Genomic DNA, 15,524 nt, shown 5'->3' with positions numbered 1-15,524 from the left:
CATCATGGACAGTAGCAAGCAGTTTCATGGCCACACAAGTAGCTTTGGAAAAGCCAGCTGTGCTGAGGTTCTCTGGCTAAGAGCAGCTTTACAGGCATCAAACCGAATCATCTCGCTGCCACACTGGTACTTTTTAATCCCTCTGCTTTTCCCATACAACTTCTAACATGCTTCAAAATTCCTGAGCTTTGTGCCACTGCTGAAACTAGTTTTGTGTCTGGATTCACTGTTGTGGGTATTTTTCATGTGATTAATCTTGAAGAATATTCAGGATATTGAAACAAATGTGGCTTTGCTTTCATTGTGAAGTTCCCATCTTCCCCCACACACTCTGGACATACTCCTCCATGGTTCCTTTCTTTGTCATCCCATTGCTTGTTTTTTTTCCCCAGTGTCTTTTATCTTGTGAGTAAAGTTTGAACAGTACGCAGAAAGTTAACTGCCTGGAGTCTTTTAAATATAAGTAACACGCACCCAGTAATAAGCTGTCGGTTGTTTTTTTGCTGCCTGCAAAGAAACATAAACACAGCGCTCATTTCTGGCAGGTTTTTACTGTCAGAGTTTCTCCTATTATATTTATCTTACAATTTGCCAGGGGGTGAAGTTATTAAGTTTTAGCAGCAGCCATCGATCAAGTTCACAAGTTAACACGATAAAGGCTCTGTGCCGCTCCGATCCGGGAAAATGATGATCCTCACTCGGTAATTAACTAAATGAGAAAGTTAAATCTTACTTGAGAGCTGGGAGAGATGAAAGAGAGGTGTTTGTCAGTTTCTCGGTGGAAATTAGAAGCAGTTTTCTGCAATTCCCTAAGCTGCTGCTCTGTCATATTTTACATAAGCACTGGGAAAACGTCTTGTAATTAGTGCTGTCATGGAGGATTTTTTTTGCTGAAGGATGTTGGAATAATTCATTAGATTATCAAGAAAGGCTTGTGTCCTGAAATGATTAGCACAGTGAAATTTAAACCATTAACGATAACAAGTTTAGAGCTTGCTGCAGTGCAGAGGCACCCGGGGTATGTCTGTGCCTATTTCAATCATTTCTTATAATTAAACATTATGTCCTCTTTTTTTCCTCCCCTTCACTAAGACCCATCCAAAATTCCTGTTAAGGTGGCTCTGTCTAGATCAGTGACTTAACTGCAACTGGTGGTGCAAGCAGTTTGAGGTGAAATGCTGCAGTTGCAGATAAGCAGTAGAAGACATCTCTCACTGTCAGAGCCTGTAGTCCCAGGGAGTCCAGGAAGGAGGGGAGAAGCCCAGTATGACCTGTTGTTACTGGAACATCAAAGGGAAGTCTCTTCCTTTTGTCTAGAGAGAAACTCTGAGAAATTTGCGGTGGTGGACTAAGCTCTTAGTCTTTTCAGAGCTCCAGCATGAAGATGTTGTGCAGGTTCAGAAGGTCCCAAACCTTGCTGGGATCTTTAAGCCATTCTCGATATTCTAGGAGACAGCTTCTCTTTTTCTTTGACTTTAAGAGATGTCTTCTTACCTTAGGAAACATAATCTGAATTCATCCACCTTGTGGAAAGTGCCTTAACAATGTCCTCAGCAATGATTAGAGGACATGGTGAGGGTTTTTTAAAATACATAAAAGCTGTGACCACTCATATGGGTGGGGAAACACTATCAGAATGGAATCAGAGAACTCTGCTTGTGTTTGTTTTTTCTGTGCTTTAGAAGGCTCCTTGGTACCCTGTACTGAACAAAACCAAAAGTAACCTTGGTTGTCATATATGGGTTACAGCTGTGATATACCCTGGCTGTTTTGTTTTATATGCAGAGCAGTAGATTTATCTAGGCTTTATTTATCTGTGTTGAAATATTGCACCTTCCTATAGTTGCAAGCCATTATTTAGATTAAAGTCCTTTCATATATTAGTCCTCTTCTACTTCACTGGGCATACAAATGTGCTTTGTGTTAAATGTAGCCATTTGGAGAAATGGTCTTGTAATTATGGGCTGCAGTGGAGCATAGTACGTAGATCCCTGAGCTAGTACCAACCTGAGGCACTCGGTCCCCTGGGTTTCCTGGTGCAGCTTACTAGCTCAGACACACTGTTGCAGGAGGACATCTCTACTGTTCCTGCAGATGAGTTGTGCCTAGAGCCAGCTGGGACACCTCTCAGCCCTCACTTACAGGGGTTTGTGAAAAGGGAGTCAGAAAAGCTTTATCTGTTCCGAGTTAGTGGTTTGCTTTTATACCCAAACTTCCTCCCAGGTGATGGACTACCAGTGCTTATTCTTCTTTGCCACTTTTGGAAGTGAAACTTATAAAAAGCATGACCATATACAGTGCATTTGGATGGATATTTACCCTAGTAGTATGGATGGCATGTGGGACAGCTCTTTCTTTTTCAGGTGAGGCCTGGTTGTTGTACCAGGAGAGGGAAGAGGCTGTAGACAATTGTGTGCTCCAGGAAATAGTTGCTGTTATTGTTCTGAGGTGGTTTGTCATGAACTTGAGGCAGCTGATCAGAATGGTCGAGTCATCAGGGTTGCTCAGGAAGCCAGATCCATTCTCTTACTGATAGTAACCACCCTCCCACCCAACACTTGAACAACACAGATGCTTGATGTTGTTGTTTTGTTGTTGTTTTTTTTAATAACAGGCCTTTTTCACTGAATCCCCAGTGAATTTTTAGGAATCTTCAAATTGAAATTCTGGAATTTCGTTCTAAACTGTAGCTACAGGCAGTCTGAGGGAGGCATGTGAGCGTGTATTGTGATCGAGTGATTTGGGAACCCTTGAGTTCATCTGTCTCTACTCTGCAGAACTGGTGTGTTTGTGGCTTGCCCTGTCCTCCTGGTCCCCTGCTTGCATAGACTACAGGACCTGCTGGGCACACCATAGCTACCTCTGGGCATGTCCTTGCTTCTTTTGATGGGAAACCAGAGCAGGCAAGGGTGCAAACCAGGTCTCAAGTTGACATTGTCAGAATGTGGCTGAAGTCCATGCATGAACCAAAAAAATACGGTGTTCCCCTGTCCACTAATTTGGACATAAACACCGTAACACATATAGTGCTTTTCTTAGCAGAACCACTACATAAACCTGGAGTTTGACTTCCAGAGCTGTTAGAAGTGTTGGTCAACGGACTCTTTAATTTACTCATTATTCCCGCCCAAGAAGCCTATATTCACTTGGGATCTAGGCAGAATGGGTTGGTTTGTCCTATCTAAGCCATCTGTTCGTACACATATAAGCCATTACTTGTTTTTGCAGATGTTGCAACTTCTGTTCGATACCCCAAACTGATGTTTTAGAGGTAATTGGGGAACTGAAGGCTGCTGTGAGAAAGGTGCTGAGGAGGCAAGGAAAGCCCAGAACATGGTGCCACCCCATGAAAGGAGTTGCCCCCTTTATGGTCTTTGCACATCAGCTGTCTACTCTGCTGCAGCTCAGCATATTAGTCAGACTTAACAGTCTCTCAAATTAAAAGGCAGAGGTATAGTTTTTAAAAAATGCTTTGTAGAGACAGCCTGTTATGAGATGCACAGCAAACAAAATGAGAAATGAAATGAGATCAAGCTTGTAGAATGCAACATCTCTCTGCTGTCTTAATCCAGCATTTTTACAGGGGAGTCTGTTTTGCAGGCAGCTTAACTACAGCAAAAATGACCAGAATCGCTTAAGACTGATGTTCAGTGCAGTCCATTGGTAATCATTTTTTGCCAGGCTGTTGCCTACTGTGAACTTTGCTAGGAAAAGTCCAGTCTTTCACACCTAGGACTTCATGCCCACAGTCCTTTAGAAATTTCTCTATATAAAAAGTTGGCCCAAGAGACAGTATTTCTTTCCTGCTACCCAGTGCTGGCTCTATGACTTGCTTGCAGTCAGTGCTGTCCATGTGATGACTAAATGAAAGTATAGGTCAGTCGTAGCCCTTGTCTTGCATGATCTTACTGAACACACGCAGAAATTTGCAGGGAGGAGCAGGGGTAAAAGTAAAGTTGAAAACATTGAACTGCAGAATTGAGCACTGATGGTGTGATCTCCGTGTTCTGTGTTCTCAAAGAAATCTAAGTCAAACCATAATTCAGAAATAGAAGAAACTGCGTGTTAAAAATGACAGCAAATTACTGTCTTTGTCTACCAGAGGAAAGTCTGTCCAGCTCTGCTGGAAATGCTGAAAAGAGTATTTAGGTGGATTTTCTCTAGAAAATGAAATGTACGTGGTGATCAGTTGAGTAGATTTTCAAATTATGAGGTTTTTGGTGTTCCAAAGTCAGGATTGCTGTCGAGGTTGGGAGGGTATTGAAGTACAGGAATTATTTACTCCTGAGAAATGAGAAATTCCTGCATTCCAAACCCAGTTTCGGTAACTAGATTTTGTGGTCTCTAAATAACCCACTGTTTTGGCACTTGCTGGAAAAATGCTTTTTAGTTGTTCTTTCTTTTCCTGTAAAGTCAGTTAATCCATGCATTTCTTTTAGATCATTAGATGGCTTTGCAGAGAGATTTAGATACTCGTTTTTTCCCTTAAAGTTAATATGGTCTCCTGGTGAGGTTGATGCCTGGAATTACCACCATAGAACAGAAATATGCCATCCCTACATCAATGTTTTATATATTCTGATATCTGTAATTGTTTTTAATTATTTGATAATTAATAGAGAACCTCTAAATGTGTTTTGTAAATAAAAATGATGTAATAATATTGACTTTTATTATAATGCTGTCTGGTGTTAAACCATTGCAATGAAAGAGAGAAAATTACATGTTTTCAGCATTTAATACAAACTGTTTGACCAGTATCAGAAAAAATAATTTCCCAGCAAACAGTTAATCTTACTTGGACAAAGGATACCCTTGCAATGCAAAATGTGCACTTTTCTTCCAGTTAAATTGTTTAGAAAGCAGAAATTATATCTTGCTATCAAGTAGTAAATTGAAATGTCAGTGCTCTGTTTTGTCCCTGAAACTCTTATTTGAGCTGAGTCCTTCTGACAAGATATTAACAGTGCTAAGAAAGTTGAAAATCTTTTATTCTATGAAAGAAGTATGTACCAAATATCAGGGTGTGTTTTAGCTGGCTTTGCTCTCAAGGTATAATTTTATACTCAAAAGAAGTACTATCAGGTTTTTTCTCATCTGTTTCATGCACTCCCTATGAATTTTAGAGCAGTCTTCTGTAGGAACAAAACAGAACACAAATGCAGTTTTCTGTTGGTGCTTTGAAGTAACTGGTAACCGTAGATCAGGAATCCAAATGCATTTTACTGTCTGCACGATGTAAATAAAACTGTGTTTATGTTAAATTGCCACTCAAGGTTTCCTGTCTAACAAGAGTCCTTTGTGTGCAGCTCTGGCATGAGCCAGTGCATTGTCCTGCAGGGGTTACAGGTCGCGATGGCTGTGCTCCGACTGACAGCACCAAATGGGATACATGGTCTCAGCCAATTTTATGTATCAGAGTGCATTTTTCCTTCTATTTTCTTCCCCCTTAAAACCACTTGAGCTTGTTTTCATATGTGTGATTTGGGTTGTTTCTCCTTCCTGTTTACAGACAAAACTTGCCAATGGCACTTCCAGTATGATTGTGCCCAAGCAAAGAAAACTGTCTGCAAGCTATGAGAAGGAGAAGGAACTCTGCGTCAAGTATTTTGAACAGTGGTCTGAGTCTGACCAGGTGGAGTTTGTGGAGCACCTCATCTCCCAGATGTGTCACTACCAGCACGGACATATAAACTCATACCTCAAACCTATGTTACAGCGAGACTTCATCACTGCACTGCCAGGTATTTCTGCAGGCGGAGGGAGCTTAGTCCTCCATCTTGTCTTTCAGAAAACTAGTCTTTCAGAAAACTCTGGCCTACCCTGCTGGAGAGGTCTCTTCTAGGGTCAGTTTGCAAAATAGGTGATAGCTTTTGAATGTAAAGCTCTATACTGGTATAAAATATATTTTATTTTGTATTTCTACCTTGTCTCAAGGCATGATCTAATACCAGCATGGTTTGGCTAGGAGTAAATGATAGCTCATATAAGTATTGTAAGGATAGTCATTGCAAGCCACAGCGTAGGTAGTTGTACTCATAATGCCCACAACAATGCATGCATAACAAAATTTTTTAAAATTAAAACTACTACTCTTACTGGTTGCTCAGCTGAGTTTTTCCCTTTTCTTAGATTTTTTTGTCTCTCCTAGTAAAATACCTTCCTGAAGCCATCGCTTTGATTATGTGTTTATTGCTAATAGAGCATGGAGGACGTAAGATCAAAGGATGGAAATGTTCTATTTTTTTGCACCTCTGTAGTGCTTTCCATTGAGAATATTATCCTAGCTGTTCTCAGATGTGGCATTGGATGATCTCACAGAATGCACACATAAAGTAGTGTAAGTGCAGTTTTGTATTAGCCCTGTCTTACAGATGGGAAAACTGAGGCCGTGGAAGATAAAATATATACAGCAATAGAGTTTCAGAACCAGACAGAAATTCCTGGCTCTTTGGTGTTTTTTTCAAGACCATTAGATCATACCTCTGTAGATAAGATAGGTAGATAGATAGTTAATAGATTATCATTCCCGTGGCATGGGTCCTTAGTCTGAGATCGACCTAAGCAAGAAGTGCTACAGGTATTGTCTCTAAATAGCTAGTTGAAGAGGGGAGTTTCTTGCCAAAACTTTGTTCTGTGAATACCTTTGGAGAACTGCTGAACTCCAACAATTTGTTCAATCCAGTCACTTGATCATTCTTCAGAAGGAATTTCTCAACATGAAATCTAAGTTCTAGGGTTCAAAGATGAAAAAAGCATGTTTAACTGTGAATTGTACAAAGCGTAAAGGCACTGCAGGAGTTTTGCTATGAAGTTAAATACACAGACTCACTGGATTTTTAAGCTCATTGTGCCCAGTAATCAAATGGCTGTTGTAGCATTAAAAAAAAAATCTTAGTTATGCTAAGTACCTGCTTTATGTTAGTTTTTAGTAGTCCAATGGCAATAATCTTATCTACTTAGAGCAGCATTATAACTTGTGGAACTGTTCTGTTTCAGAAAAATACTATTTTGAAAGCGCATTGGTTTCTCCACTCTTAAAGTGGAAGTATACATATAGTTAAGTACACAATTTTTCCAGGTCTTTCTCCACAAAACTCCATCAAAGCAAGCCAATGCATCTCATCTGCACTTGCTTAATTTCATCCTACAGGCCTTTTTCTGAAAATTTTTGGCAAATGTTACAAATATTTTCAGAGGCATTCAAAATTTCCTAGCCATACCGTATTTGTTAGTGGTCTTTTCACAGTTACCCAGGAAGCAGCTAATTTTACTATCTCAGAATGCAGAACAGATAGGAATCAGGCAGCAAATATGTGAGTATTTGAATAGTTGTGGGAACTGTGCTTAAATAATGTATGTGCATCAATTTGCATATTTGCAAAGTGCTAATGTCCTAGTGAATATAGCTCTAAGGGAGAAAATTAACAGCAAGGAATTATACTGGCACAGACTCTGCAGTCTGTGCAGGATGTCCTGAGTATAGGCAGGTTTCTAATGAGGGGAATGGGAAAGGGGAAGGTAAGAAACTGCCTAGGAAAGCGTGATGAACCTAAAATTTTAAATTAAGTCACATAATAAAAAACCCTAAACTCTTTTAAGTATTTTTTAGCTTTCTGAAATTCTCAGGTGTTCAGTATTCTGGTTTCATTTTTACTCCTTCATTCTCTCTCCTGCTCTCCCCCTCGAGTGAATAAAACAATAAAGCTACTTCAAAATCATGAGGTATCTTATCACTGTCCTCCTAGCACTGTCCCAAAGAATGACCAGAATTAAAGGTAGTTTTAGATCATGAGCACGTTTTACTAATATAGAATAAAATTGGCTCAGATTATTTTCCCAGTACTTTGAACAGAATTAAGTTTGTTTGAAAAATACAGCTTAACTGTGTACTTAACAAACTTTGTTCTGTTTCTGAAAAAATAAGGTCTCTGCTTAGCATTTCCAAGCTGTTTAACATTTTTTATGAGGAGAGTCATTTTTATAAGGGTTTCAAGTGTGAAATAACTGAAACATTCTTGTGGTATGGAGGGCTGAAGGGCTAATCGTGTTTCACATCAATTTAGCAAAAACTTTTGTGAGGAGAGATTTCTCTTTTTTAAGGAGGTGATGCTTTGTTAGATATGTGTCTCAGTGAGTTGTGCTGTTCCTAAGAAACAAAATAATAAATTTGAGTTTGCAACCAGGACAAAATAGCTCTGTCCATCCACTTATCATAAATATGAGGAGGAGAAGCCAAAACAGTATTCTTTCTCTGCAAAGGGTCTAGGATCAATGGCAGAGGATGACTTACGGTCATGGAAGTAGTTACAACACCTCAGTGCAGCAAGAGCTAAAGTGCAAGTACTGATGATCCAGAAAGGGCAGGTGGGTCAGAGGCAGACTTGTGAGTGAAGATTACTGTGTCCAGTTTATGCAGTCTAGCCCTGCTTCCTAAAACCACCAGTTGTTCCCCATATAAAATAGTTTCTTGCTGTGATGCTGCTGACGTAAAGCCACCGATATGGATACTACACAGGCAGGCATTTGTAAATGTCCTGGTGGGTCTGTAAATGTCTGTGGGCCCATTGGAAGCAACACAGAGTGGGAAGGCAAATATGCCATTTCCACCCAGTGGAGAGAGCTCAGGACTGCAGGTGTCAGGGTGGGGAAGCAGGGGGACATGATGTCCATGTCTGCCCCACCGAATTGCGGAATTCCTGCAAATTCCAGTTAACATTTACTAAAATGTTGTATCTCTCTTTCCACAAATTGCTGTAGAGTCAATCTAAATTTACTAACGCTCTTTTTTTTCTTTCTTTAAAGAATTTTATATAGTGGCTGTATATATCTTTTCAGATTAAATACATAATAAAGGCTGCTGATGCTTTTATTTTGCAGGTTGACATCTAATTTTGCATCTATAAAGATAAGAAATGTCAGACCTCTTTCTGCACTCTCTAGCTGTGCATGGTATCATTCACGTGCTTTTTCTACGTATGAATGGAAGCATAAAATGCTGGGCAGAATGTCTCACCCAAAGTGTATTATAAATTTAAAATGTTTGAAAGGAGCAAGAGGAGGCATGCTGAATATTCTCATCTTCATGTATTGGGAGATAATTTTGAGATCTTGTGGTTAATGAAAACAAAGGTTGGGCCTTTTGTGTCTCATGAACTCTAATCAGAATCAGCTGATTGCACCCAGTTTGGGTTTGCAGACTTACAGACATGTGACTGTAAAAATGCACTTGCTTTCTCTGTCTTTGAGGCTGTTTTTTTTAAAGCAAGAAAAGATGTATTTAACTCTGTCCCAAATGTGAACCAGAGGGAAGATGCATGTAATACCAATCTGCCATGCTTCCTTTTTGGTTGGTCTGAACATTATGCCTGAAGGATGATGGGGTCTAAACTACAACTTTCACAAAGCCTCTGAAATTTGACCTGTGAAGTGAGATAATCTCTTGATGGTGTGTCTCACTTGGGAATTAAACAGCCTGCAAGAGAAGCTGTATTTATGCAGCATCTCATTTAAAAGGCATCTTTTTTTCCTGAAGTCTTACTGGTGATGCAATTTGAGCGGGTAAGGGCACATTTTTACTGAGTATATCCATCCAGCTAAGAAACGTAGCATAACCTTCCCTGACCCCCAGCTACGCAGATATTACGTGGGGCTGCTTGGTGCTAACCAGGCAATTGCTTTACATTTTACTCCAGCCATGTTGAAACAAAGCCAGTCCTGGTATTCACACTGGAAAATATTTGCAAATTATACCATTTTGGTGCATATTTTTCCTCCACCTACTAAAATAAATGAAACTAGCAAACCTGCTTCACTTTATCCTTACACAGCCTCTCCTTCCCTGTCGACTTCCCTGTGCATCTGCATATCTTTCCCTCCCCCATGTCTAAAGGTACCACTACCCTTCAGGGCACACATTGGGAATATATATTTTTTTCTTCATTACGTTTAAAAGCTACTGCTTTAGCAAAAACAGCTTTTGAGCCGTTGGAACATGAGAACAGCTGTAGCAGTGAGATGAGAAATGGTCCTAATATAGAGAGATTTTGGGGGCTGCGTTGCTGAGTTGGAAATGCCATCCATAGAATATCCCCCTAGTGCTAAAACCCATCGAAATAGATTGGAATGACTTCTTGGATTCTTTATTATTTTTAATGACTTGTTGTGTTATATCCAAAGGAAGTTGGAGAACGCTGTTCACTCCTGAACTTAGGCGCAAATGCACTTCTGTGCATTTGGTCCAGCTCTGCATGCAGAAGAGGAGACGGAAAGAAAGGGTATCTTTGTACTAGCAAGGGGAGTTGTTTTAAACTCCATGTCTCCACAGCAAATAATTTTTTTTATTATTTTTTTTTTCTCTCCCCCAGCTCGGGGATTGGATCACATTGCTGAGAACATTCTGTCATACCTGGATGCCAAATCGTTGTGTGCTGCTGAGCTGGTGTGCAAGGAGTGGTACCGGGTGACATCGGACGGCATGCTGTGGAAGAAGCTCATCGAGAGAATGGTCAGGACAGACTCCCTGTGGAGGGGGTTGTCAGAGAGGAGAGGATGGTGAGGGAACTGCATTTTCACCTCTTTTGCCCCCATTCAGGACAGTAGGTGCTGTGTGTTTCAAACCATGTTTGAAGAGGGTTATTTAGCACCCTGAAACATCATGTTGGTTCCAAACCTGACAGTTGCTTAAATCAAAATTTGGGGGTTGGGGAGTTCAGGCATAATTTGGCTAGGCAGGCAATGTGGGGGCTTTTTCCTCACCTTCCTCATCTGATCATGCTCTTATCCCACTGTGACAAGTGAGATACACAGACAGATTTTTACGCCCAGCTGTCATTCAGTTCAAATTAAGAAGCTGTGTACACCCCAGGGGAACACTAAACTAGTCAGCAGTTCAGAGCAGAAAAGCTTTTTTAGGGGTGGCAGTGGGGCAGCATGTGCTATGAATTAGTTGTTTCCTGATAGGTCTGTTTGTTTTCCTCAGCAGATTTTCGCTATTAGATATCTGTTTAATTTTCAAACTGGAAGCTGAGGGTAGGTACCACGGAGAATAGGGGACTTTAGAAATGCAGATAGATTAGTTAATAATCATCTGGAATAGCCTTACTACAATGTGGGTCTCACTCAAGTTTGAAGCTGCTCTGTTAACATTTCATTAGAACTTTCCCTCTCAGGGGTACATCCTTTAATACATAATTTTCTTTTCCAAGGGTGTCCCTAGGATGTTGGCAGAAAGGAAGCTGGGTATGAATATTTCATAAACAAGATAAAAGTGACAGCTCAGGCATTTTGGTTGCTATTAAAAAGAAAAAGATACAGAGTTGCAAACAAAGACTCCTGTTTTATGGTTAATTTTCTTATACTGTTTGTCTCAGGAAGTAAAGGCAAGTAAATCAGGATTATAAAACATCCTTTAAAAATAAATACTATTTTGATCTGCTTCCAATAGTGTAGTGTTTACAAAGAGTGTAAAATAAACACAAGCATGGCAGTGGTAACTTTTGCATTCCTTTTAGTGCGTTGTTCTCCCTAGGACTTCTATTTCTGCTCTGTATTGTTGAGGTCACAGTAAGTCCAAAGAGGACCTTGAGATGTTATTTAGTCCCTCTTGTTTCCCAAAGGCAGAGCCAGGTTTCTCTTAAGTCATTCCAGAAGTTTGTCTAACTTGTTGTTAAAAACCTTCGCTGGTGGAAATTCCCGAGGCCTTGCCTGTTTCACTCACTTTAGTGTTAGAAAGATTTTCCTGAAATCTAGGCTATCTTCCTAGCTACAGTTTGGTGTAGTATTTATCCTACACACACACATAGGATGGTTTCTCGTTCTCCTTTTTGTAGTAATCTTTTCCATGTTGGAAGATGATCATGTTTCCTACATTTTGGATGCACTAACGAACCATAATCCTGTGTTCTCTTGTCATTCTTGGTTTTCTCTGTTTAGACCCTCCCCAGTTACTCGACTCCATTCTTGGAGGATGGTGTAATCAGCTGGGTGTCTTATTTCTGCTGAGGCATCACCAGAGTTTGGTGGTGTGGGAAGCATTGCTTTGCATACCGTATGGAGGACACTCCATTTTATGCTTTCCAGTAGAACGTGTGCTTTTTTTTTAACAGTGGTGTAATACTGTTATAAAATTAATTACCCTTTCTGTGGAAGTTTTACTTAGCCATTATTCCTCATCTTGCATGCTTATGTTGTTTCTCAGTGGTGAACTTGGCGCTTGTCTATTGAATTAGATTCTATTTATTGTTTGGTATTTCTCCATTTTGTCAGGAGCATTATGAGTTTAATCTTGTCCTCCAGAGTGCCTGTAGCTTCTCCCAGCTTTAGTATCATTGGCCAGGTAATAAATGCACTCCCTGTTCCATTCTTTGTCATTAATGAAAATGCTCAATAATGACACATCTAGGACAGACTCCATGCAAGATCCCAACTGCCATCCTGTTTGACAGTGCACCATCGGTAAACTGTGCTTTCCAGCCATTTGTGTGTCCACTCTTGAGCTCTTCTAAGATCATACTTCTCTTGCTAAGTCATGAGAATAGCCCATAAGAAGAAATTACGTCAGTTTGACATGGTGTATTCTGGATTGATCAGTGTTGCCTGTTGTTTGTCACCTTGTCATCTTCTAGGTGTTCATCTGATTGACTCTGTGCTCTAGAACTGCTAAACTGTCAAAGTTGAGTTGGATGGTCCACCATTTCCTTGGCGGACCTTCTTCCTGTTTGTTTAAAATGCAAGAGCTACACTTGTCTTTTTCTTGTTCTGTGGAACTTCACCTATTCTTTACATCTTGTCAGAGATCATAGCTGATTGATAGTTCTCAAGTTGCTCTCTCCAGATTTTAGAAATAACATTAACACCAATTACTACTAGTCATACAGACACATGACATTCCTAAAAAACAGTTGCAAAATCCTGCTTCTCATCTCATAGGACAGTCACACCCCGTTACTGCACTTCTTCAGTTTTACACTGTGTCCTGGAGGTTGCTTTGACGCATCAGGAGCAAGTTGTGCCCTGTCTTTCAGATTGCCCTCTGATTAGCTCTAGAAGATACAACTGCAGGCATGGTGGGGTGGTTAAGAGAGGCAGACAAGAAATATCCAATGTAATTCCATCTCTGCCATATAGAGCTTTATAGCTTGTAATCAATGCTAACGCTGTGCATGCCACAAGGAGGTGACTAACTGGACAGTTCAGAATGATAGATGACTGGTGTTACTTGCTTACAGCTTCTCACTTTGCATGTGGGCTGCCTGATTTCAGCATTTGCAGCTTGTGCTTTACAACAGAAACATCCAGTTCTGCAGCACGGTAGCCTTCTTCACTGACAGCTTCTCAGGCAGCAGTAAGGGTTACACAGATTTAGAGAAATATAAAACAGAAGCCCAAAATCTGGGCATGATTGCATCCATCTGAATATTTGATTGAATTGGCCAGTCATCAAAACCTGCAAACAATAGTTCCTTTTACCCCAGAGCCACAGCACAATGGCTACTGAGATGCCATGGAAATTCCAAGCAATCCTTTAGCTGAACTGTAAGCAACTGACTCCACATGCAGCAAGGCAGGGCTTAAAGGTAGCAACAAGACCTTGTATTAGGTCAGCTAGTAAAGTTGCAAAGTTGCAAACAATCGACAGCTTTTCAGGCACATAGGCTTGTATACAGATTTCATAGACCTACCCCATGTCTTCCAGGATGTGTCCTAGGTATTCTGTGTATCTCCAAAGCATTTTTTCATCTCCCTGGGCCAATAATTTAAATTTTCTTGTATGCACTTTCAGGCTAGATCACAGTAAATAGGCAACCATCTAGTTAGCGGTTTGCCTGCACCCATGTGTTCCCTTCCTCACATGTATTTGTCCCCATATGAGTGGTTGCTGGTCACTGTGTTTGTAGACTCAGATGATTGCTCTGTCCAAAGTGGAAAGGACCTTTCTCTCAAGTCGTACTTAAAGTGCTTTATTTAAAGAATTACTAAAAGTTCTTTTCTTGAGCATTTGTTATTTTCTGTGTTCAGTCCTATAGTTTGCTACCACGTTATAACCTAAAAATTTTGGTTGACTGTTGTGATTTCCCTAGTTCAAGTACATCAGGGCAGCTAATGCACAGTCTCTCAAATGAGTTTCAAGGTATACTGTATGGAAAGGACAAGAAGGAAATGTGCAAGGGTGTATTGAACAATTAATTATGCCATAATGGAGCAAGGGAGGGAGAAGTGGAGAGCTGGCCCAGTGTAAACTCTGTGCCTCTGATGCCAGGATTACACTCGGAGGCATTTGTGCCTCTCTCCATTTTGTGAGGCATGTTGCCAGGCAGAACAGCAGTTAGTACGCCCATGGTGGGGTTTACTAGCTTCCACACCGTGTTTGGTGGCTTCTTAACTTCAGGATGAGGAATTAAAGTTTTTTACACAGCAGGTAGTGATTGCCGTTTACGGATTTTTTTTGTAGCAAAAATCTAGCTTGGGATATGAGTATTCCAAATCAGTGTTGAAATGAGGGAGGCACCACAGATGAAGTGTTGCTTACCAAAATATAGTAGTAGCAGTAAAATGTCCATGTACCAAAACTGATGCTGTTCCTGCCAATGCAGATAAAAGCTAGCCTTGAATGCATAGTGAGTTTGAGGGTTCCTTGACTTCCTTAATTTTCTTTGTATGCTTTATTTTAAAGGTGACCTCTGATATGGTTATGTGTATTGTGGGCATGAGCCTTTCTCACCTCCTGTTGAGCTGAATGGGCTCAAGTCCGTAACAGATAATATATTTCCCTTCCTTGAGTGACTAGGCACAGATTTTTCATGAGTATTTCAGTGTCTAAATGCAACACCGACATGTTGCAGGGCAAACATACAAGGAGCCACCCCATCTTACTGAGTAAATTAATGTGGATCTGTCTGTGCTTTTCAACAGTGATTACCCATTTGTAAAATGCCAGGAGGACCTTTCTTCAAAATGCTGAAACATGATTTGTGTTCAATGGGAGTGTTTTTTGTCTTCCAGGGGACAATATCTATTTAAAAATAAACCTCCTGATGGGACTGCACCACCCAACTCCTTCTACAGAGCACTTTACCCCAAAATTATACAGGACATAGAGGTAAGAAACAGCTTCCAGATGTGGTGGGTTTTTTGGGTTTTGTTTGGTTTTTTAAATCTCCCTGATTTATTCACGATGCTGGAATTCTGACAATATTTTGTTCTAATGAAATATTTCATTAACTCTGATGTGTCTGTGTTTGCCCAGAGTTTGTAGATCTGGGACAGTTATATGAGGTCCCAAGCTTTGCCGCTCCCTTAGACAGAGGATGAGTTGGATTGTTTAGTGAGCTGTTTGCACATGGAGTCTCTACACCTTGCATGTCAGATGTCACAGCAGCACAGTACCTACCTGATTTTCTCGGTTCCACAGTACTTTGCTCCACCCACTGCAGATGAGACCTAATAAGATGTTATGGGCAGATATCAGGAACTGAGCCAGGGAGAAGGTGCATTGCTCAAAACTACAATCCTAAGACCCAGGG

At 40.5% G+C, this 15,524-nt stretch overlaps 1 protein-coding gene across 9 annotated transcripts in view; it reads left to right on the top strand.

Annotated features, from left to right (window-relative positions):
• BTRC (beta-transducin repeat containing E3 ubiquitin protein ligase) overlaps positions 1 to 15,524 on the top strand; it is a 118,721-nt gene that overhangs the window by 88,072 nt on the left and 15,125 nt on the right. For all 9 annotated transcript variants that reach the window (XM_075026245.1, XM_075026244.1, XM_075026243.1 and 6 more), the window contains 3 exons: positions 5,513 to 5,744; positions 10,368 to 10,554; positions 15,004 to 15,100. In XM_075026245.1, coding sequence (XP_074882346.1) covers positions 5,513 to 5,744; positions 10,368 to 10,554; positions 15,004 to 15,100 — 516 coding nt within the window. The remainder of the gene's footprint in view (positions 1 to 5,512; positions 5,745 to 10,367; positions 10,555 to 15,003; positions 15,101 to 15,524) is intronic.

This window comes from Buteo buteo, chromosome 4 (assembly GCF_964188355.1).
Source record: "Buteo buteo chromosome 4, bButBut1.hap1.1, whole genome shotgun sequence".
Taxonomy (NCBI): domain Eukaryota; kingdom Metazoa; phylum Chordata; class Aves; order Accipitriformes; family Accipitridae; genus Buteo; species Buteo buteo.
This window is presented reverse-complemented; position numbering and strand designations above follow the sequence as displayed.